General features: G+C 40.7%; 1 protein-coding gene, 1 non-coding gene and 1 pseudogene across 5 annotated transcripts in view; 2 read left to right on the plus strand and 1 right to left on the minus strand.

Moving 5' to 3' along the window:
• Positions 1-24,112, minus strand: part of CFAP70 (cilia and flagella associated protein 70) — a 118,782-nt gene that overhangs the window by 14,103 nt on the left and 80,567 nt on the right. For all 4 annotated transcript variants that reach the window (XM_074382383.1, XM_074382382.1, XM_074382385.1 and 1 more), the window contains 6 exons: positions 15,134-15,292; positions 14,172-14,293; positions 11,748-11,900; positions 11,052-11,213; positions 9,511-9,600; positions 3,750-3,851 (listed from right to left, as the gene is read on the minus strand). In XM_074382383.1, the coding sequence (XP_074238484.1) occupies positions 3,750-3,851; positions 9,511-9,600; positions 11,052-11,213; positions 11,748-11,900; positions 14,172-14,293; positions 15,134-15,292 (788 nt within the window). The remainder of the gene's footprint in view (positions 1-3,749; positions 3,852-9,510; positions 9,601-11,051; positions 11,214-11,747; positions 11,901-14,171; positions 14,294-15,133; positions 15,293-24,112) is intronic.
• On the plus strand, positions 17,349-20,331 carry LOC104653176 (protein C1orf43 homolog pseudogene; annotated as a pseudogene).
• LOC120367433 (U6 spliceosomal RNA) lies at positions 18,395-18,498 on the plus strand. The gene has a single exon (XR_005581823.1). It is a non-coding gene; the product is annotated as a U6 spliceosomal RNA (small nuclear RNA).

Consider the following 24,112-nt stretch of genomic DNA (forward strand, 5'->3'; position numbering starts at 1 on the left):
CTAATAATATTTATGTATTCCCTTTTTAAAGAAAATTCTTAGTCATGCAAACGGTTTGTCTGTTCACTGTTCTGCAAAAATCAGCTCATAATTTTGTTAATCTTATTATGTCCTGGTTAAAATTTTCAATTATTTCTATTCCTTATCATTTTCTCAATTATAATTTCTTTGCGTTTCCTTGCTTTCCCTTTACTACTTTATAAAAATAATTAATTCGGCCAGGCGCGGTGGCTCACGCCTGTAATCCCAGCACTTTGGGAGGCCGAGGCGGGTGGATCACGAGGTCAAGAGATCGAGACCATCCTGGTCAACATGGTGAAACCCCGTCTCTACTAAAAATACAAAAAATTAGCTGGGCATGGTGGCGCGTGCCTGTAATCCCAGCTACTCAGGAGGCTGAGGCAGGAGAATTGCCTGAACCCAGGAGGCGGAGGTTGCGGTGAGCCGAGATCGCGCCATTGCACTCCAGCCTGGGTAACAAGAGCGAAACTCCGTCTCAAAAAAAAAAAATAATAATAATAATAATTAATTCATTGATTTTCAATCTTTGTTTCCGATATATGTATTTAAGGCTATAAATTATCCTCTATTGCTTTAATTTTATCCTATAATTCTAATATATATTGGCTTTGTTTTTATTCAGTCTCATCTCAGTTATTTACTAAGTATAACAAACCAACCCAAAACTTAATGGCTTAAAACACAATATGTTATTTCTCAAACTTCTACAGGTAATTTGGGCTGTGCTGCTGGTTTTCCCTGAGATCACTCATGCAGCTGAGGTCATATGATAATTTGGCTAGGACTGAAGGGTCCAAGAAAAGCTTACTCAAATAGCAGTTAATGTTGGCTGTTGGCTGGCGTGGTTCAGTTCCCTTCCATGTGGACTCTTACAGCCTTCTAAAGCTAAACTGGGCTTCTTCACAGCACAGTAGTCCCAGAGTTCCAACGAAGAAAGAGTGGTAGCTGAAGGGCTTCTAAAAGCCTAACCTCTGAAAATTCACATGTCACTTCTACCATATTCTACTGGTCAGGGAAAGTCACAAGTTTAGCTTAGATTCAAGGGGATGGAGAAATGAGAAAGAAACTCCATCTCTTGATGGGAGTGAGTGGCAACATAACATTGCAAAGGATGTGGACATGACAGCATAATTAAATGGGGACCATTATTATAAAAATCTACTATAAAAGGAAGGGGTGGTGGCTCATACCTATAATCCCAGCACTTTGGGAGGCTGAGGCTGGCAGATCGCTTGAGGTCAGGAGTTCGAGACCAGACTAACCAACATGGTGAAACCCTGTCTTTACTAAAAATACAAAAATTAGCTAAGTGTGGTGGCAGGCGCCTGTAATCCCAGCTACTTGGGAGGCTGAGGCAGAAGAATCACTTCAGCTCAGGAGGCAGAGATTGCAGTGAGCTGAGATAGCACCACTGCACTCCAGCCTAGGCGACAGAGCAAGACTCTGTCTCAAAAAAAAAAAAAAAAATCTACTACAAGGCCTAATTAGTTTTCTACTGCTGTGTATAACACCCATTTATCATATCGCATTTTCCATAGATCAGACGCCTGACATTGTTCAACTGGTTCTTTGCCTTGGGTCTCACAAATCCAAAAGTAATGTGTCATCTGTGCTGGGTTCTTATCTTCAAGCTCTGGAGAAGAATCTCCTTCCAAACTTATTCAGGTTAGTTCATAGAATTCCTATTTCCTTGCTGGCTCTCAGCAGGGGCTGCTGTTAGCTTTCAGATGCCACCCACATTCCTTGACATGTGGTCCTTTTCCATATTCAAGCCAGGGTTGTTATACTGAATGATTCTTGTGTTTCAAATCTGACTTCCTTTCTGCCCCCCACCACGAGAGAAAATTCTCTGCTTTTAGAAGACTCACCCGACTGGGTCTGGTCCACCCAGATAATCTCTGTATTTTATGGTAAACTGATTTGGTATTTTATTTATATCTGCAAAATCATTTCACACAGTTTAATAAAATAATCTTGGGGAAAGGGGCCATCTTTAGAATTCTACCTAGCACAGCTGGGCACGGTGGCTCACGCCTGTAATCCCAGCACTTTGGGAGGCCGAGGCAAGTGGATCACGAGGTCAAGAGATTGAGACCAACCTGGTCAACATGGTGAAACCCCATCTCTACTAAAAATACAAAAATCAACCGGGCATGGTGGTGTGTGCCTATAATCCCAGCTACTCAGGAGGCTGAGGCAGGAGAATTGCTTGAACCCAGGAGGCAGAGGTTGCAGTGAGCCGAGATCGCACCACTGCACTCCAGCCTGGGTAACAAGAGTGAAACTCCATCTTAAAAAAAAAAAAAAGAATTCTACCTAGTACAACACAAGACTTCATATTTGAAGTTGTCACAATGTTTCTTCATTGACTCATTAATTAATTACAAGCATGTTTTCAGTTTCCAGTTTCTTTTGGGCTTTATTTTAGTTGTTGATTTATAAATTTACTGCCGTGTGATCTGTATGTATTTGTTGAACGCCACTTTCTAGTTTTGTATGTGGTCAACTTTCATAGGTAACTCATTTGTAAGTGAAAAGAATATGTGTCCTCTCATTGTTAAGTGAAGAGTTCTACACTGGTATTTGAACTCAAACCTGTTAAATGGATTATACATCTGTATATATATCCTTTTTTTTTTCTATTTGATCTATCAATTTCTAAGAGAATTATGTTATGGTCTTCCATACTGACCCTTTTAAAGATGAGGAAATTGAGGCCCAATAAAGTTAGGTGACTTGCCTCAGATCCTAGAGCTAATTAGGGGAGAGCTGGGATAAGAACTCAGGTATTTTCTTTTTATTTATTTATTTATTTATTTATTTTTTTGAGACGAGGTCTCACTCTGTGACCCAGATTGGAGTGCAGTGGCACAATCTCAGTTTACCGCAACTTCTGCCAGCCAGGCTCAAGCGATCCTCCCACCTCAGCTCTCAAAAGTAGCAGGAACCAGAGGTGCTCCCCGCCCTGTCTGTCTAATTTTTTGTAGAGGTGGGGTTTTGCCATGTTCCCTAGGCTGGTCTCGAGCTCCTGAGCTCAAGAGATCTGCCCACCTCATCCTCTCAAAGTGCTGGGATTACAGGTGTGAGCAACTACACCCAGCCAGACCTTAGGTATTTTTTTTAATATTGATACTTGGGATATTTACACGAATAAGAAAATCCAGTAATTTTTGTTCCTTTCTCTTGTAATCATACTCCCTGCCAATTTGGTGTCATATTGGCCAGTAGAATATGAGGGCTGCTCTCATTAGTCCCAATTTGATCTTAGACTGATACAGAAGTTATTTAAGTCTATGGGAGAGTTATTTTTAATAGGTAAAGCACCTATCATGAACTCCCACAATACCCTCCACCCAATATCCCATCTAAATCAAGGAAAGCACCCTCAGCCAGCATGTCAATGGGAAGAAATGATTCAGAAATACTAGTAGAACATCTCCTTCATTAATCATTGACCTAGTTTATATTCTGATACAATATTGCTACCATTTCGAACTTCCTTTGCAGAGAAAACACACCTAAATATATTATTTTTAAGCATGTTTCAAGTAGAGCCTGCCCAAACTTGGCCCTTCCTTTTTCATCATGGAAGGGCCAAATGACCAAACCTACAGCTTATCAGATTTCAGCTACCATGCATCATTATTGGCCATCTGCTGCCCCTTGCTTACTTGACCCCTCACCTCTGTGCCCTAAAAGGGGATTGTGTAATGATAATAAACACTCACTTTCAGGCAGACCAGAGCCAGATATGCCCATACTTCAGCATTGTAGTTGTTCAATGCATTGGCTTCAGAGAGAGCATCCTCAGCCTCTGTGAGCTCGTCCAGCTTGACAGAAAAAGGAGACATATGAGTTAGTTTAGCTGAAACCACTATGCCCGAATAATACTGGTGTACATGACCTATACCAATGGTTTTCAAATTTTTAATATTTTTAGCATCAGAACTCTTTTCTTCAAATGCAATCTTATGTGGTGGTTCAATATATGAACCAATTAAAAGTAGAACTGCTCTGATTAAAGAGCCAGGTTGGGGATTCTGGAGCCCTGCCTAGTAGTATCCTTTTCTTCCTTTCCTCTACAGCAGTCCCATCAGGACATCTATAAACCATGGAGCTTCAGGTGCAAGGTTGGAAATTCACAAGAATTCACTCTCATGTGTGCATCATTCAGTGATGCCTCCATACACAGTGGGCTGCAACATACATTTATAGTTTTTTTCTTTACATTGTGCATCCTTTTGTTGAGGTAAAAGTCTTATTTGCCTGTTGAAATACTATTGTCCAGAGAGCTTTTTTCCCCCTAATATCAGTTATTAACAGCTCAATCCTGAGCAATCAATGTAATATTCAGAGACTTTAGGGTGCTCTCAAAGCTCTGGGCACATGGAAATCGTTATTGCTTCTTAAAACTGTGAGATTGCATTGTAAGATTTTCCAAAAGGCTCTCCCTTCCCCAGTAGAGTACCTCTTCTCTCTCTCTCTCTCTTTTTTTTTTTTTTTTTTTAGACAATGTCTCGCTATGTTGCCCAGGCTGGAATGCAGTGGCACCATCTTGGCTCATTGCAACCTCTGCCTCCCACGTTGATTCTTGTGCCTCAGCCTCCAAGTAGCTAGAATTACAGGTGCCCACCACCACACCTGGCTAATTTTTGTATTTTTAGTAGGGTTGGGGTTTCACCATATTGGCCAGACTGGTCTCAAACTCCTGGCCTCAAGCAATCTGCCTGCCTCAGCCTCCCAAAGTGCTGGGATTACAGGCATGAGCCACTGTGCCCAGCCCACTTTTTCTGTTTTAAAAAAATAATGAGTTTCTAAGGCCCAAGACAAGGTGGAGAATGGCCTTTCACCCATGCCCATACTTTGGCCCCACTTTAAAGTCTCTGAGACATTAATTCACTATTTAATCAAGCTACATTTGCTGAGGATTTGTTCTGTGTCAGGCAGTATGGTAGATGGTGGCAGTAAAAAAATAAAATCTTATAGTCTCAGCTACTCAGGAGGCTGAGGCAGGAGAATCAACCCAGGCTGGGAGGCAGGGATTGAAATGAGCCAAGATTGAGCCACTGCACACCAGCCTGGGTGACAGAGCAAGATTCTCTCAAATAAAGACATACATACATGCATACATACATACATACATACATACATAAAATAACAATCCTTGCCTTTGAAGAGCTCATTGACAGATGTGTGGAAAAAAAAAAACACAGGCCAGGTGTGGTAGCTCATGCCTGTAATCCCAGCACTTTGGGAGGCCAAGGTGGGCAGATCACCTGAGCTCAGGAGATCAAGACCAACCTGGCCAACATGGTGAAACCCTGTCTCTACTAAAAATACAAAAATTAGCTAGTCATGGTGATGCACACCTGTAATTCCAGTTACTCAGGAGGCTTGAGGCAGGAGAATCGCTTGAACCCAGGAGGCAGAGATTGCAGTGAGCCGAGACTACATCACTGCACTGCAGCCGGGGTGACAGAGTGAGACTCTGTCTCAAAAAACAAACAAATAAACAACAACAACAACAAAAAAAAAAAAAGAGGAAAATCAAACACATAAATTGTTCTGTTATAGAATAAATATTTCGTGGTGGCTCATGCCTATAATACTAGCACTTAATAAGGCCTAGGATAGCTTTTTGGTTTCTGAGTTGGTTGATTTGTTCATCATAGTCCCATTCACTAAGATAGGAAATACAGGAGAAGGTACTGGCTTAAGGAATGTAAGTACTTCAGGGATAAGGTAGGGTGTATTTTGAATATGTGCATTTTGAAGTATCTGGAGAACCATCCACAGAGCTGTTAATTGCGGGATTTGATATAAGTGTCAGCCAGAGCTTGAAAAGTGTTATAAACTCAAGATTTAGAATTCATCCAGGCACAGTGACAGTTAAGACTACCGGATAGATGACATATCTTAGAGAGAACTAATAAAGTGACAAGAGAAAAGTACTGACTACAGAAACCAAGAGAAACCAACAACTAAGGTGAGGAAAAGATGAGAAGCCAGTAAAAAGTCTAAAAAGGTGGCCGGGCGCAGTGGCTCAAGCCTGTAATCCCAGCACTTTGGGAGGCCGAGGCGGGCGGATCACAAGGTCAAGAGATCAAGACCATCCTGGTCAACATGGTGAAACCCCATCTCTACTAAAAATACAAAAAATTAGATGGGCATGGTGGTGCGTGCCTATAATCTCAGCTACTCAGGTGGCTGAGGCAGGAGAATTGCCTGGACCCAGGAGGCAGAGGTTGCGGTGAGCCGAGATCGCACCATTGCACTCCAGCCTGGGTAACAAGAGCGAAACTCCGTCTCAAAAAAAAAAAAAAAAAAAAAAAATTCTAAAAAGGTGCCAGAGAGGCAGGTGCAGAACTCAAAGGATGTGAATGCAGTAATATTGAAGCCAAGGGAAGAAAGAGCTTCAAGAAGGAAGTGGTCAATAAGGTTAAGTGCCACAGAGACTTCATCTAAGTGTCCACTGCACTTCGCCATTAGGATGCCATATGGAACTTTTGTTAGAGAAGTTTCAGCAGAGTGGCAAGGGTATGTGTCTAATTGCAATAAAATAAAGGGCAAATAGGACAGAAAAATGAACAAACAATTTACAAGAAACATTATTTCAACCTTAGTAACAAAAATGCAAATTAAGATACATATCAAATTGGCAAATCATAATGCCCATTGTTAATGAGGTAACAATAAAATGGACTCTCACACTGACAGTATAAATCAGTATATAGACTTTCCAGAAGGCAAATTAATACTATAAAGACTAAAAATATTTCTATAATCTCTTAGAATGTATTCTAAGGAAATAATCAGAGTTAAATACAATGATTTATGTCTAAGAATGTTTATCTCAGCTTTATTTAGTTAGTTTTTATTTTTTAGAGACAAAGATTGTATTAGTCTGTTTTCACACTGCTGATAAATACATACCCAAGACTGGAAGAAAAAGAGGTTTAATTGGACTTACAGTTCCACATGGCTGGGGAAGCCTCAGATTCAGGGTGGGAGGCAAAAGGCACTTCTGGCCAAGGCAAGAGAGAATGAGGAAGAGGCAAAAACGGAAACCCCTGATAAACCCAACAGATCTCGTGAGACTTATTCACTATCACAAGAATAGCACAGGAAAGACTAGCCCCCATTATTAAATTACCTCCACCTGGGTCCCTCCCACAACATGTGGGAATTCTGGGAAATATAATTCAAGTTGAGATTTTGGTGAGGACATAGCCAAACCGTAACAAGGTCTCACTCCATTGCTCAGGCTGGAATACAGTGGCATGATCATGGCTCACTGCAGCCTCCACCTCCTCAGGCTCCGGTGATCCTCTCACTTCAGCCTCCCCTGTAGCTGGGACCACAGCACATGCCACCACACCCAGCTAATTTTGTAATTTTTTTTGGAGAGACATGGTTTTGTCACATTGCCCAGGCTGCTCTTGAACTACAGGCTCAAGCAATTTGTCCGCCTTGGCTTCCCAAAGTGCTGGGATTACAAGTATGAGCCACCATGCTGAGCCTATCTCAGCTTTATTTATAATAGCTAACAACATGTCCAATATGTCCAAGAATTGGTCTTATACCATACGTAGGTATGGTATGACTAAAACACTGATGGGAGAGGGTAAAGATTACTGGACAACCTAGTGGTAGTACTTAGCTAAATTATTTTTTTTTTGTTTCTATCTCAATGAATTTTTTTTTTTTTTTTTTTTTTTTTACAATTCTCAAACAAATAGAAGCAGGACTTATACCAAATGGTTTGTATAGCTGGTTCTTGTACTTTTCACAATGCTGTCAGGTTTCTAACAACTATAGATGTTTAACATCCTTTCTGGGAAGGTAGAACAGGGGGCACATAGCTTATGTATAAATGACCTTATGTCCTGGTTGGTCTTGTATAATTTTAACAACATCTTTTTCATTCTCAGAAGGGTGCTGGTTTGTATGATAAATTAAATGATCATCCTATTTATTTATCCATATATCAAAGAACACCATGCAGTCATTCAATTCATGTTTTATACTATTTGGTGCTGTAAGAAGATACCAATACTATATTGTTAAGTAGAAAAAAGATTATAAAGCAGTAAATATTTATAGTTTTTACATTAAAATTGCTTTCATATATATGAAAAAAATGGGAGGAAAATACATTAAAATGTTAACAGTGGTTATCACCAACTTGTGGAGTTATGGATACTTTAATGTTTTCTTCATATTTTGTATCTGTCTATTTTTAGAGATGAAGTCTTGCTCTGTCCCCCAGGCTGGAGTGCAGTTGTGCAACTGTGGGTCACTGCAGCCTCTAACTTCTGTGTTCCCACCAAACAATCCTCCCATCTCAGTCTCCCAAGTATCTGGGACTACAAGCACATGCCACCATGCCTGGTTAATTTTTAATGTTTTTGTAGAGATGGGGGTCTTGCTCTGTTGCCCAGGTTGGTTTCTCTCAAACTCCTGGGCTCAAGAGATCCTTCTACCTCAGCTTCCCAAAGTGCTGGAATTACAGGTGTGAGCCACTGCTTCTGGCTTCTTCTAAATTTTCTATAGTGAACATATATTATCTTTATGGTTGAAAAAAAGCAATGAGGGGCTAAGCACAGTAGCTCACGCCTATAATCCCTGCACTTTGGGAGGCTGAGGCAGGCAGATCACTTGAGGTCAGGAGTTCAAAACCAGGCTGGCTGACATGGTGAAACCCCATCTCTACTAAAAATACAAAAATTAGCCTGGCATAGTGGTGGGCACCTGTAATCCCAGCTACTCAGGAGGCTGAGGCAGAGGATCACTTGAACCCAGGAAGCAGAGGTTGCAGAGTGCTTAGGTGGCAACACTGCAGCACTGCACTCTAGCCTGGGAGACAGAGTGAGACTCTATCTCAAAAAAAAAAAAAAAAAAAAGTAAAAAATGAGTGAGTAGATATTTAAAGAAAAGGAGAGGTATGGAATCAATAATATACCTGAAGAAATCAGGCAGGAACACAAGGATGTATGCCTCTTTGAAGACTTGAGGAAAGGAGGGAAGGTTAAGTAAAGAGTTTTTAGGGGAAGCAGAGCAAAAGTTTCTACCAGAAGCTACAGCAACTTCTCCTGCATATCGAAGGGTCACAGTGATTAATAAGCGTCAATCAATTTCTTCAACTGACTTTAATAGATTCTCATCTCCCATATGGCCTTTTTCTTAAAGATAATGTCACAAAAGAGTGTCTATACCAAATACCATAAATTGTTTTTGGAAACTATAACTATAAATTGTTATAGTTTCTTGGTTCAGGTTTTTGTGGGATTTTTCAAAGATCTTCTACTTTTCCAGCTAGTTGTGAACTTCATTCAGTTCACTGAACACCTTTGAAGAACAACTTTTCATTAGAGCAGACTGCCCTGATTGTTATTCCAGCATCATCACAAACCCCCAGGATGCCTGGAAGGCCAAAGAATCAAGGCCAGCTGTATGCACGGGCCTACTCTCAAGCCTTCATCCTCTTACCCGATAGCAGGCGATTCCCAGTCCTAGCCAGGTAAGGCATGAAGGTGATCTCTTACAGGCTTGCATGTAGGTTTTCTTTGCCTTTTCATACTGCAGAAAGAAAGCACCACAAAGCTACTGTTCTAGAGGCTTCAAACCCCGTATTGCTGGGATGATCATGGGATCTCTGATAGTTGTGCTCCAGAACAATCTAAGTTAAGCAAGTCCTTTAATTGTACTTTTACATCTACCTTAAGGGAGCTATCGCAAGAAGATTGGTAAGAGGAGATGGATAGATCACATGAAGGGCACACTTTCACTTGGAAGTAGTTCCAAAGACATTTATAGTCTCTGTAAGAGTTGAGACAAGGAGTTACACCAGAAGTTCTGGGTGACTATAATGATTATCTGAATTCTACGTAGACTTCATGGATTACCTTCTTTCACTTTAATGTAACATAAAGTGGTGGCATGACAGACATACAATCTCTGGACTAAAAGGTATACTTGATACAGCCTCACTATTCTGGAAATCTATTCCCTTTGTTGTAATAGGTCTTAGGATTTTAGAAAAACTCAAAAAACAAACTTCCAAAAGACATAGCGCTGAAGGGACGATTTCTTGTCCTTTATCTCCAACACAAGATGCATCTATAGCAGAGCCTCAGCAAACACCCTAAGAACTGCTTGCCCAGGGACTGCCTAAGTCAGCAGCACTCTGAAGATGCAGGTTTCAGTGACATCAGAAAGAAAATTTTTCCTTATATATTTCACTACAGTAGGACAGGGATTTCTCTCAAGCCTATGTAAGCCTTCCTGAGTGGCGCCACCTCAGCTTACTGCAATGCCACTTACATTATATGGCATTGCAATTTTTTGTTGCTGTTGTTTTATATTAAATGAAAAGACAACTGGGTGTTCTGAGGGGAAAAAACAGAATAAAGTCAAAACAAAAGCAAGTGAGTCAAAAGGCTTTTGGCAGAATGTTGGTAATTGTTAAAATGAGAGGATGGACCCATAGTGGTTCATTTTACTATTCTGTTTGCTTTGCATGTATTGAAATTTCCGTAAGAGAAAGGTTTGTTTGTTTTTTCAAAGAACTCAGAATATTTCCCAAAATATGGGGAGGGACTGCTTCTATGGTCAAGTCAGAGTGCACTATGGAATAGGGTTAGCCTCAGTTAGATTAAATATAACCCTTTGTGTTTAAGAGAAAGTTTGGAAAGAAGTCATTTTGAAGCCCATGACACTTTCTTTTAGGTAAGTCAAGCTAAGAATGTTTCTACTGCTGCTAATACAATTTTAGCTAACATAACATTACTGAGTTCTTAAGAACTATTTAGTAGCATAATGGGTAACACCACAGACTCTCATTTCAGCCTGCCTGCGTTTGAATGCTGCTTCCACTAATTACTGGTTGTCTGATGTTGGGCAAGTCACTTTACCTTTGGATGTAAAAGTGTCATTATTATACTACAATTTTTAGTCCACACAGATGGGTGTTAATGCTCGAATTACAATCAGTTCCCAGACCATGGGGTTATTCCCTCTCTACCCCTCACCTCTTTCTCTTCCAGATAGATGAGTCCCAGTCGCAGAAAGATGAAGTGCATTTCAGAAGCATCCACTACAAAGCTAATGGTTCGTTCATAGCATGCCTTGGCCTCAGCATGATTTCCACTCAGAAAATAGAGATGGCCCTTCAGGCCCCAGACATTGGGGCTCTGGGAAAGTAAAAAACAAGTAGTACATGGGATAAAGTAGTATTTAAAAGTAACTTGATGACCTTTGTTTAACCATATTATTTAAATATAGACAGATTAAGTCTATTTTCTTTTTGAGATCAACTGTCTTCTTTTTCTAAGAGCACTCAGAAATATAACCAATTAATTGTACTCAGAGAGATTTTTCTAGGTCTGCCCTCAGATTTCTTTCTTGCATGCTTCAAAGCCATTTTGGGTGTGGAGTAAATATTAAGAAAAACATTCAAGCATAACCCCCATACTATTCACATGAGAAAACAGAAGAAACCTAGAAAAATTGAAATAAACACTATCAGCTAAAGATACCCTTTTCTCTGCCCTTTGCAAAACTCACGGATTACTTAAGAAAAGCAAATGGAAGGATATAGAAAGATTAGTTTACTGACAGCTGATGACCACCACTTCTGTTCACCAGGAATCTATGTGCGATGTGGCATCACCACCTTTAATAAAGCTCCTTCTCCAGACTCAAGAGGCTTCAGCAAAAGTCATTACCAGGTAGTCCATCTGGGCCGCTTGTTGGAGGTATTCCTCTGCCTTGGCAAAGTCCTTCTTAAGAATGTGTGTCTGGGCCAGCACCAAGTAGTACTCACAGCTGGGACCTCCTTGAGGGCATAACAGCTCATGTGCAAGCACTCTGTGCACAAACTGCAAGGACAATTAGATTATAAGGAACATATAAATGGCTGCATTGTGTCTTTTGCAGTTGAAGGATTCTGTCTCTGATAATAAATAATAAGAAATGTATTATAGAATGAAATAATTATCCTCAACTTCAAAAAGTAAAGGATGAATTACAAACATTCAGCACTTCATAGTTCCATTACCAGCTATTCACTTAGTCACCAAATGAAGATATTTCCAAGTGAATAAATGCAATATTGTACAATTCTGTTCTTGCTGGTCATCATACTAGGTGAGTGTTAGAAAATAGAGCAGACAAAGGTGCATCATCAACCACCCCATTTACATAGAAGGCAACATTTTCAGGCAGCTGACATTTTAAGGAAATTTACAGTGAGGCAAAACTGCCTAACAATCTAGACTTGAAATCTTAGAAACATAAATTTCTGTTTTGGATGTACCTCTAAACACTGGTTATATTTACCAGTTTTGTACTTCGGGCCAATTTTTGTAATTTTGTACTTTTTATTTTTTTAGAGACAGGGTCTTGCTTTGTCACCTAGGGCTGGAGTACAGTGGTGTGATCATAGCTTACTGCAGCCTCCTGGCCTCAAGCAATCCTCCTGCCTTGCCCACCCCCCCAGAAGTGCTGGGATTATAAGCGTTAGCCACCTTGCCTGGCCAAATCTTTGCTTTTTATACTTTATAAGACCTACAAATTTAATAAAGTTACATATACTTGCTAAGTCAAAGGTAAATCCTCCTTTTCTTCTCCCACTGTTCCTATCTTTGCCTATGATGTAGAAAATTCTACATTATACTTACACATTTTTAAAAGAATACTAGAGGGAATAGCTGCAGCTATTTTTTCTACCTGCCTTCTGAGTCTCTGACCTTGAGGGACTAATGACTTACTTAGCTGTGGGACAAGGGAGCCTGTGTTTATTTTGAGGAGGGTTAATGTGTTAAAGGCTCCTGCTTGGTCGTGCGCGCCCTGGTAGCCGACGCGGTAGTTGGTACGCGTGCCCTGGTCCCACTGCACGACCACCGTGCGGTCGGGTGTGGAGGGGCTGCCGTGCCGGCCGAGCTCCACCACCATGCCCACGCCGCCCTCGCCGCCGTCCTGCTGGCCCCACTTCCAGTCCACGCCGCGCACCACGCGCATGCCGACCTGCACGCCCGCCTGGGGGTCTGGGTCCATGGTGGGCGGGGCTGCTCGAGACCTGTGGGCAGAGGGCACTCTCAGGCCTCCACCACCACAGGGCACTCTCCCGGTAACAGCATGCTGCGCAGGAGAGTGGAGAAGAGGCCCCAGGGGGCAGGCAGACTGCTGCAAGCCCTAGGGCACAGGAAGACGGCGAGGAGGCCATGGGGAAGGTGGGCACTGTGCCAACCTGGCACAGGACCCGCAGGGCAGTCTGGCCCCAGGGGATCAGGGAGCCCGACCCTGGGGCTCCCCTGAATGTCTGCTCTGGTTGGCACTCAGTGGCCGTCAATAGGTATTTGTGTAAAATATTATGGATTTGGATTGTACACACCAGATACACAAATAAAGCTTTCGGAAGAAAACCACAAAAAAAAAAAAAAAAGGCTCCTGCTTAATGTGGCTCAATCCCACCCAGTTTATAATTCTTGCCCTTTCTTGACCTTGCCTGCCCTAAAGTGGGGCATGCACTTGGCAGGATCAAAACCAAACACTCTTGGCTCCTGAATCTTGCTCTCTCTCCTACTCCTTGCTCATGGGTTTGCTTCTTGCTTCCCAAGTGGTAGGCAGACCTATTAGGATGCTCTGCTTCTCTGAGAGGAGGCTTCAGTTCTTTAGCTGCTCTACCTGTGACTTCATGGGTAAGTCAAATATGGGGCCAGTTATGTTCTCCAGCCCAGTTTTACCAATAAAAATAGGCTAATATTTTTATTCTCCCATATAGTACTGTGTATGTTTCCAACTGGATCAGAACCTAGAGGGGAAGAGGGGAATGATTTGGCTTCTGTGAACCCCCAACACTCATATAATGAATCCCCATAATAAAGTAATATCAGGCAACATATGCCTTAGAGTCTGATTTAGGTCTGTTGGTATTCTACAGGGAGCAGACCTGGAGTGAGATCTTCTGCTGCCTTGTGCAAAGAGTGGTTAATGTTTGGATGTTCTTCCCATTGGGCTTAAGGTATGCTCTCAAAACCATATTTGATTTCTGTTCCACAAATATCTAAGCTTGAAAGATACCATTAAGGATAGAATAAGGAGTTCGCTAAAATCTTTCCATCTACTTGCCCTGTTCCAAACATTCTCACCTGCACGGCCTTGACATTCATCAAGAAATGTATGGTCTCCATGAAGATGGTGGTAGTTTGAGAAACACCATAATGAAGGCCAGGATGCAGAAGAGCTGATGAATCTTTGCATTTTGATACTTCTGAAAATATTACATTAAAAGGATAGAAGATTGAATGTAACAGAAAAAGTGTCAGAAATGCAGACACACTCACATAACAGGGAGAGTTTTCTCATCTAATACATGAGAGAGATCATAATCTGGAAAGCAATTGACTGCTCTCCAGCAATGGTCCCGAAAAAGGAGAACACAAAGGTTCTCAAGGTGAATCTACTTGTGGTTCCAAATATAAGTACAACCAAATGAAAAGGTTTTTTTTGTTTGTTTGTTTGTTTTTTTGAGACGGAGTTTCGCTCTTGTTACCCAGGCTGGAGTGCAATGGCACGATCTCGGCTCACGGCAACCTCCGCCTCCTGGGTTCAAGCAATTCTCCTGCCTCAGCCTCCCTAGTAGCTGGGACTACAGGCATGCGCTACCATGCCCAGCTAATTTTTTTGTATTTTTAGTAGAGACGGGGTTTCACCATGTTGACCAGGATGGTCTCGATCTCTTGACCTCGTGATCCACCCACCTCGGCCTCCCAAAGTGCTGGGATTACAGGCGTGAGCCACCACGCCTGGCCTGAAAAGGTTTTAAAAAGTATTCAGATCTTCTTGAATGTGAAACACAATTTGTAGATTTTTTTTAAAAAATGAAGACCTGTTAGGAAATCATTGGTCTGTAGTTGGCTACTTTTGTGAGCTAAATATAAAATCTTTGCTTATTGAAAAAGTTTGGATTTCAGAGTCTAGTTAATATTAAATAATTTAGGCAACGAATCAACTTTAAACAAGTCAGGATTGCCATTTTATAATTGCAAGAGTCTTCATCCTTGTCTAGCTTTTGCCCCTCTTCCAAGTGGAAATCATTATTTCTAGTTACCTTTCTTTGCTGGTACCTCCTTGATAAATGTGTTAGATAAATTTTGGTTTATACTTGGATCCCAAGTTTGTGTAGGCAAAATGGGTTCTCGTGAATCAGACTGCAGTTTGGAGGATTCTTCAAGAAATTTGTCTAGAACAGATAATGTAGCTCCTGGTCCTAAACAGATTAAATTTTAATGAAAAATAAAACTTCTTACATTGGGAATTTAAAGGTTATTATAAGAGATACATTTTGCAAAGCATAAGAAACATATTCCCTAAATATTTCATGAAGGATAGACTTGTTTGATAGACTTGTTTACATTTTTGAATAAAGAGCACAAACTAAACTGACAAAACAGTCTCTGTCACTGTGACCCCCCCAATACAATCTTGCTGCTACTCCAAGCCATGATAATATCAAGCAGATCCCTATTTTATTTGCTAAATTCAGAATCTGAAGAATCCAGATGAGAAAACTAAAACATTTTTAGATAATGTTAAAGCCCTTAAGAGACAGGAATTCTATTCATCTTGTCTCAGTGTTCAATAATAATCATCATATAATTAATTATGTAATAGCTGTATTTATTTTACTTTTATTATTTTTGATACAGAACCTCACTCTGTCACCCAGGCTGGAGCCCAGTGGTGTGATCTCAGCTCACTGCAACCTCTGTCTCCTGAGTTTAAGGGATTCTCCTGCCTCAGCCTCCTGAGTAGCTGGAATTACAGGTGCCTGCCACCACATCCAGCTAGTTTTTGTATTTTCAGTAGAGACGGGGTTTCACCATGTTGGCCAGGCTGATCTCCAACTCCTGACCTCAGGCGATCCACCTGCCTTGGCCTCCCAAAGTGTTGAGATTACAGACATGAGCCACCACACCCAGCCAGTAGCTATATTTAAACATGTCCATATGCCATGTATTGCACTAAAGACTTTAATGCATATCATTTATTTTTTACAACACTATCAGATATTATTTTTATTATGCTCCTTTTAAAAACGTGAACCAAACAGTTGTTAAATAATCTGCTGATGCTCTCAAACATGCCATGCTGCTTATCAAATGAATGTTTGATGAATAAAAATAAAAACAATGCTAGGCAGGAAATTAGTGCTAGGTGGCCCCAAATCAAAAGAGGTCACTTCCAGCTAGGGCAAAAATGTAGCTTTGAAAAATAGGTAGAAAATGGATAGCAGCCGGGCGCGGTGGCTCAAGCCTGTAATCCCAGCACTTTGGGAGGCCGAGGCGGGTGGATCACGAGGTCGAGAGATCGAGACCATCCTGGTCAACATGGTGAAACCCCGTCTCTACTAAAAGTGCAAAAAATTAGCTGGGCATGGTGGCACGTGCCTGTAATCCCAGCTACTCAGGAGGCTGAGGCAGGAGAATTGCCTGAGCCCAGGAGGCGGAGGTTGCGGTGAGCCGAGATCGCGCCATTGCACTCCAGCCTAGGTAACAAGGGCGAAACTCCGTCTCAAAAAAAAAAAAAAAAGAAAAAAAAAAAAAAAAAGAAAATGGATAGCAAAGAGGGAGGGGCATTCAGGGCTGGAAGCATGCCACTGGCGAGAGCATTAGAAGTAGTGAGCTAATTATTTTAATGGGTCCTGAGGATTTCATAGGGAAAATTAAGGAAAAGATAGGTTGGGCTCGATTGTATTGATAATTGAATGGGATATTTCTCCTCTAGGCAAGAGGAGAACAGGGGAGATCCACTGAATAGTTTTGGGCAAAAAAAGTAGAGAATGAAAGTGACACTTTATGAAGACTACTCTAGCAGTGCTATGTGCAAGGAGAAAAAATTGTGGATGAAGGCAAAGAGACCTGTTATTGTTATAATAGTCTGGATATTCGGTAATGGGGAGTAGTGAAAATCTAAAGGGAAGATACAGGGAACATTTTTGAAGAGAACCAACTGGTCTTAGGAATTCACCTGAGGGATATGAGGGAAAGTTCAATAAAGAAAGAAGGAGCCATCTTTTTCTGCATGGGTGGAAAAAAAAAGGAAGGAAGAGGGAGCAGGGATAACTTTGAGATCATAAGCTTGGGTGCCTAATATAAAGATGTAGAAGCAATCTGGGAGCTGAAGTTGAGTTTACAAGTGAAAAAATCCAACTACTGTATTGTATAGGGATGTTGGTCAAAGAGCTAAATTTGAGAGTTATGAGCAGTAAAATGAAAACTAGAAGGGTAGGTAAATTCTTAGATAGTAAGATTGGATTATTGGAAATGATTATATCTAATGAGTGTGACCAGAAAGAAAAGCTAACAAAAGAAACCAAAGCTGCTGGAGATGAGGAAGTAATCCAACATGACTTCAGGAAGGAGAAAGTTGTTAACAACTGCAGAATGATCCTTGAGGAGTAACAACAGAAAAAATGGTTAACAATAGACTTTTCTGATATATATGTATTTGTATATATAGGTATATGTGTGTGTGTGTGTATATACATATATGAATTTTGACACAAAACCTAGGCTGGCTAGGCTGGGATGCAGTGGCATGATCATAGCTTGCTGTGGCTCAAAGGAGCCTCCCTCCTCAACTTCCCAAATAGGTGGGACTATAGGTGTGCACTACCATGCCTGGCTAATTTAAAAAATTTTTTGTAGAGATGGGTCTCACTATGTTGCCCAGGTTAGTCTCCAACTCCTAGCCTCAAGCAATCCTTCTACCTTTGCCTCCCAAAGTGCTGGAATGACAAGCATGAGCCACTGTGCCGGCCTGAGGTATAATTTACACAAAATAAAGTATCACCCTTCAAGTATATGTTCAGTGTGTTTTAAATGTATACACTTGTATAATCACTATTATAACCAAGATATAAAGCATTACTGATATTCCAAAAAGCTCCCTCATGCTCTTCCAATTCCCAGGCCAAGGCAACCACCAATCTGCTTTCTGTCAATATAGGTTCATTTTCCTCTTTCTAGAATTTAATTTCAATGGAATCATACAGTATGCACTCTTTTGCAGCTGGTTTATTTACCTAGCATACTGTTTTTGAGATTCATCCATGTTGTACTTATCAGTAATTTGTTCCTTTTAATTGCTGAATATTTTTTATTGTGTGGATATATGAAAATTAATCATTCATCTATCAATAGGCAGTTGGGTTGTTTCCAGTCCCTATTAAAAAAATAAATCATTTTATTTAAACATTTGCATACAAATCTTTGCAAGGATATGTTTGTTTCTGTTGGGTTAAGATCTAGGAGTGAAACTGCTGGCATGTGTATGTATGTTTAACCTTATTTTGAAAATTGGCAGTTTTGTGCTCACTTCAGTAGCACATATATTAAATTTGAAACAGCACGGAGATTAGCATGGCCCCTGAACAAAGATGACTTACAGATTCCTGAAGCATTCCACATTTTAAATGCATGTAACAAAGTATCATTCCATAAATATGTACAATTATTATGTATTAATAAAACAAGAGGTTGGGTGAGGTGGCTCACATGGGTGATCCCAGCACTTTGGGAGGTCAAGGCAAGAGGATTGCTTGAGCTCAGGAGTTCAAGACATGCCTGGGCAACATAGTGAGACCTTATCTCTACTGAAACAAAAATTAGCCAGACATGGTGGTATATATGTGTAGGCCCAGCTACTCTTGAAGGATTGAGGTGGGAGCATTGCTTGAGCCTCAGAGGTAGAAGTTACAATGAGCCATGACTTCCCCACAGCACTCTGGCCTGGGTAACACGGTGAGACCCTTTCTTAGTAAAAGAGAAAAGAAAAGAAAAAGAACCTTTAAAAATTGCCATTTATTGGAAGGCTATGTAAGTATATGAAGAAAAAGAAAAAAATTACCAGTTTTCTCAAGTGGTTGCACCATTTTGCATTCTCACTAGCAATGTCTGAGAGTTCCAGTTTCTCCACCTCCTTATAAGTTTATATTCTCAATCTTTTTAATTATCAATCTTTTTAATTTTAGCTATTCCAGTGGTAAATTTCATTGATTTTCAAATGTGAAATTAATTTTACAACGCTCCTTAGTTATATTTTCTATATGTTGCTAAAATTGACTGGCTAATATTTGTTAAGAATTATTGTGTCTAACCAGGTATGGTGGCTCATGCCTATAATCCCAGCTACTTGGGAAGCTGAGGTGGGAGGATTGTTTGAGGCTAGGAGTTTTAGACCAGCCTGGGCAACATAATAAAATGTTGTCTCTTAAAAAAAAAAAATAATAATAATAAAAATAAAATAAGGCTGGACGCGGTGGCTCATGCCTATAATCCCAGCACTTTGGGAGGTCAAGGTGGGTGGATCACGAGGTCAAGAGATCAAGACCATCCTGGTCAACATGATGAAACCCCATCTCTACTAAAAATACAAAAATTGGCTGGGCATGGTGGTACCCGCCTGTAGTCCCAGCTACTTGGGAGGCTAAAGCAGGAGAATCGCTTGAACGCAGGAGGCGGAGGTTGTGGTGAGCCAAGATAGTGCCATTGCACTCCAGTCTGGGTACCAACAGCGAAACTCCGTCTCAAAAATAATAATAATAATAATAATAATAATAATAATAATAATAATAAAGAAAGAAGTATTGTGGCCCATCCACCATGTTTTCAGGCCGAATCTGGCTTGGTGTTCCCTCTTAAGGAAATGGCCGGGGAGCTCCACGGCACCCAGGCGCCGTTGCTTCGGCAGAGCCTGGGCTGACCAGCCAGGACAGTGGGATAAACTCGATCTGCACGAGGTATTTGTACTGCTATTTATTTTTGTGAAGAGGCAAATCATGCACTTTGCAATGAAATCTCGAAAGGGACCTCATGTCCCTGTGGGACACAATGCCCCCAAGGACTTGAAAGAGGAGATTGATATTTGACTATCCAGGGTTCCTTGCAGGTGATGATGCTAGACTACTACAGCTGGAAACCCAGGGAAATCAAAGTTGCTACAACTATCTGTATAGGATGAAAGCTCTGGATGCCATTCGTGCCTCTGAGATCCCATTTCATTCTGAAGGCCGGCATCCCCGTTCCTTAATGGGCAAGAATTTCCACTCCTACCTGCTAGATCTACGAAACACTAGTACCCCTTTCAAGCGTGTACGTAAAGCCCTCATTGATACCCTGTTGGATGGCTATGAAGCAGCCCGCTATGGGACAGGGGTCTTTGGCCAGAATGAGTACCTACGCTATCAAGAGGCCCTGAGTAAGCTGGCCACCGTGTGAATTTGGAGGGGAACATGTCAAAGGGAGGCTGGTACAGTAGTGTTAAGACTGTTCCCACAGTGCAATGACCTTCATAAAGCAATATGAACAAAATCATGATACCATAAGAGTTGTCAGGTTCTAGACTATTAGATCAGTCTCCTACATTAGAAAGCAGATGCAACTGTACAAGAGAACTTTCTACTTTGTGTGTATTTTCCTTGTCTTTTGTTTGGCCCTATAAAATGTCAAAATTGGTGTAGCCTAGCAAAGGGAACAGTTTTTCAGCACACAGGGATTCCTTCTGTTTGGAGTCTCAGTGTCCTCCTCTTGTGTCTTGTTCCAGTAAAACTAAGAATTAAATGACAAAAAAAAAAAAAAAAGAAGTATTGTGTCTAGGCTTATGAAAGTTATTTGCATGTACTCTTCTTTCTTTGGGATGGCTTTGTCTAGTTTTGATACCAGGGTGATTACTGTTCTCAAAGTATGAGTTTGGAACTATTATCTTTTTCTGTATTTTTTGAACATATGGTATGATTGGAATTATTTCTTCCTTAAATATTTAATAGAATATACCAGTAAAGCCTTTTGGGCCTGGAGTTTTCTTTGCGGGAGGTTTTTAATTACCCATTTAACCTTCTTAGGATATATAGACCTATTCAGATTGTTTCTTCCTGAGTAAGCCTTGTTAATTTATGTCTGTCAAGGTATTCATACATTTCATTTAATTTGTTAAATTTGTTGACATTAAATTGTTAAGAATTTCTCCTTATTTTATAATATTTAAAAGATTTTCAGTGATGTCCTCTCTTATTTGTGATATTGGCAGTGTGACTTCTCTTTTTTCCTGATCAGATTTAGCTGTTTCATTGATCTTCTGAAAAAACAGCTATTGGTCTTATTGACTGTCTCTATTTTTGTCTGTTTTCTAGTTCATTGATTTCTATTCTGAGCTATTGTTTCTTTCCTTTTATTTATTTTGGGTTTAATTTGATTTTCTTGTTCTAGCTTCTTAAGAAAGAATCTTAGGTCATAAATTTTAGACTTCTCTTATTATCCAACATAAGCTATAACTATAAACTTCTCTGGGAAACTAATTTAGCTAATCCTGCACATTTTGATTTGTTTTGCTACCATTATCATTAAGTTCAAATTATTTTCTAATTTCCTTTGTGATTTATTTTTTGACCTGTGGGTCGGTTATTTATTTGGATCTGTATCTATTTATTGAGATAGAGTCTCAATAAAGGTTTTGTTATATTGCCCAGTCTGGTCTCAAACTCCTAGCCTCAAGCAATCCTTCCACCTCAGCTTCCCAAGTAGCTGGGATTATAGGCATGAGCCACTATACCTGGTTAGACACAAAAATTCTTTTTTTTTTTTTTTTTTTGGACAGAGTCTCACTGTATCACCAGGCTAGAGTGCAATGGCGCGATCCCGGCTCACTGCAACTTCCGTTTTCCGGTTTCAAGCAATTCTCCTGCCTCAGCCTCCCAAGTAGCTGGGACTACAGGCACGTACCACCATGCCCAGCTAATTTTTTTGTATTTTTAGTAGAGATGGGGTTTCACTATTTTGGTCAGGATGGTCTGGATCTCTTGATCTCATGATCCACCCACCTCAGCCTCCCAAAGTGCTGGGATTACAGGTGTGATCCACTGCACCTGGCCGAGACACAGTAATTCTTTTTTTTTTTTTTTTTTTTTTTGAGATGGAGTTTCACTCTTGTTACCCAGGCTGGAGTGCAATGGCGCGATCTTGGCTCACCACAACCTCCGCCTCCTGGGTTCAGGCAATTCTCCTGCCTCAGCCTCCTGAGTAGCTGGGATTACAGGCACGCGCCACCATGCCCAGCTAATTTTTTTTGTATTTTTAGTAGAGACGGGGTTTCACCACATTGACCAGGATGGTCTCGATCTGTTGACCTCGTGATCCACCCGCCTCGGCCTCCCAAAGTGCTGGGATTACAGGTGTGAGCCACTGCACCTGGCCAATAATTCTTAACAAATATTAGCCAGTCAATATTTGTTGCCTAGGCTGAAGAGCAGTGGTGGAGTCATAGCTCACTGCAGCCTCCACCTCCCAGGCTCATGTGATCCTCCCACCTGAGCCTCCTTAGTAGCTGGGACTACAGGCATGCCACCACACCTGGCTTTTTTTTTTTTTTTTTTTTGTAGAGATGGAGTTTCACCATTTTGTGCAGGCTGGTCTTGAACTCCTGGCCTCAAGCGATCTACTTGCCTTGGTGGTCTGTGCGTTATTCAGAAGTATATTGTTTAATTTCCAAATACTTGAGGTTTTCCTATATGTCCAGTATTAGATGGTAAATGTTTAACTACTGAATGTCAGGGATGTGAATGGAGCCTGGTTTGCTGATTTCCATATGTAAATTCTCCTACCATAGCCAATTTCAAGCTACCAATATTACGTCATTGAACATAGAGTTGGGAAGAGATCTGCAATAGCATACCATTATACAGTATTTCCACATAGGAATACAATTAGAAAACATAAATAACCTTATCAGTGACTTCAGTAAAGTTTCAGGATACAGAAATCAATGTACAAAAATAAGTAGCATTTCTATACACTAATAATATTTAAGCTGAGAGTCAAATCAAAAACACAATCCCATTTACAATACACACACACACACACACACACACACACACACAAATACCTAGAATAACATCTAACCAAGGAGGTGTATTAGTTCTCCTAATACAAGAAAAACTATAAAACATTGCTAAGAGAAATCGCAAGTGTCACAAATAAGTGGAAAAATATTCCATATTCATGGGCCGGAAGAATTAATAGCATTAAAATAGCCATACTGCCCAAAGCAATCTACAGATTCAGCACTATTCCTGGCAAATTACCAATGTCATTTTTAGAGAAGTAAAAGAACAAAACAAAAAAACCTATTCTAAAATTCACATGGAACCAAAAAAGAGCCTGAATAGCCAAAGCAATCCCAAGCAAAAAGATCAAAGCTAGAGGCATCACATTACTTGACTTCAAACTATACTATAAGGCTACAGTAACCAAAACAACATAGTATAGGTACAAAAACAGACACTAGACCAATGGAACAGAATAGAGAACCCCAAAATAAAACTGCACACTTACACTCATCTGATCTTCAACAACAACAAGAATAACAACAAAAGAAAGGAGGAAAGGATGCCCTATTCAATAAATGGTGCCCTATTCAATAGCTGGCTACCCAGATGCAGAAGAATAAACCAGACCCCTAACTATATACATAAACTAACCCAAAATGGATTAAAGATTTAAATGTATGACCTCAAACTATAAGAATCCTAGAAGAAAACCTAGGAAACTCCATTTTTGACATCAGCCTTTGGGAAGAATTTATGAATAAGTCCTCAAAAGCAACTGGAGGCCAGGCCCTGTGGCTGACGCCTGTAATCCCAACTTTGGGGAGTTGAGGCAGGAAGCTCACTTGAGCCCAGAAGTTCAAGACTAGCCTGGACCACATAAGGAGACTCCATCTCTCCAAAAATAATGTTTTTAATTAGCCAAGCATGGACACCTGTGGTCCCAGCTACTTGGGAGGGTGAGGTGGGAGGACTGCTTGGGCCTGGGAGGTCAAGGCTGAAGTGAGCCATGATTGCACCACTGCAATCCCACCTGGACAATGAAGAGAGACCCTGTCTCAAAAAAAGAAAAAAAAAAATTCAAGTGGGATCTAATTAAACCAAAGAGCACCTACAGAGCAAAAGAACCTATCAACAGAGTGAACTGACAACCTACATCACGGGAAAAAATATTCACAGATTATGCATCTAACAAAGCTCTAATATCCA

This window comes from Saimiri boliviensis, chromosome 12, assembly GCF_048565385.1.
Source record: "Saimiri boliviensis isolate mSaiBol1 chromosome 12, mSaiBol1.pri, whole genome shotgun sequence".
Taxonomy (NCBI): domain Eukaryota; kingdom Metazoa; phylum Chordata; class Mammalia; order Primates; family Cebidae; genus Saimiri; species Saimiri boliviensis.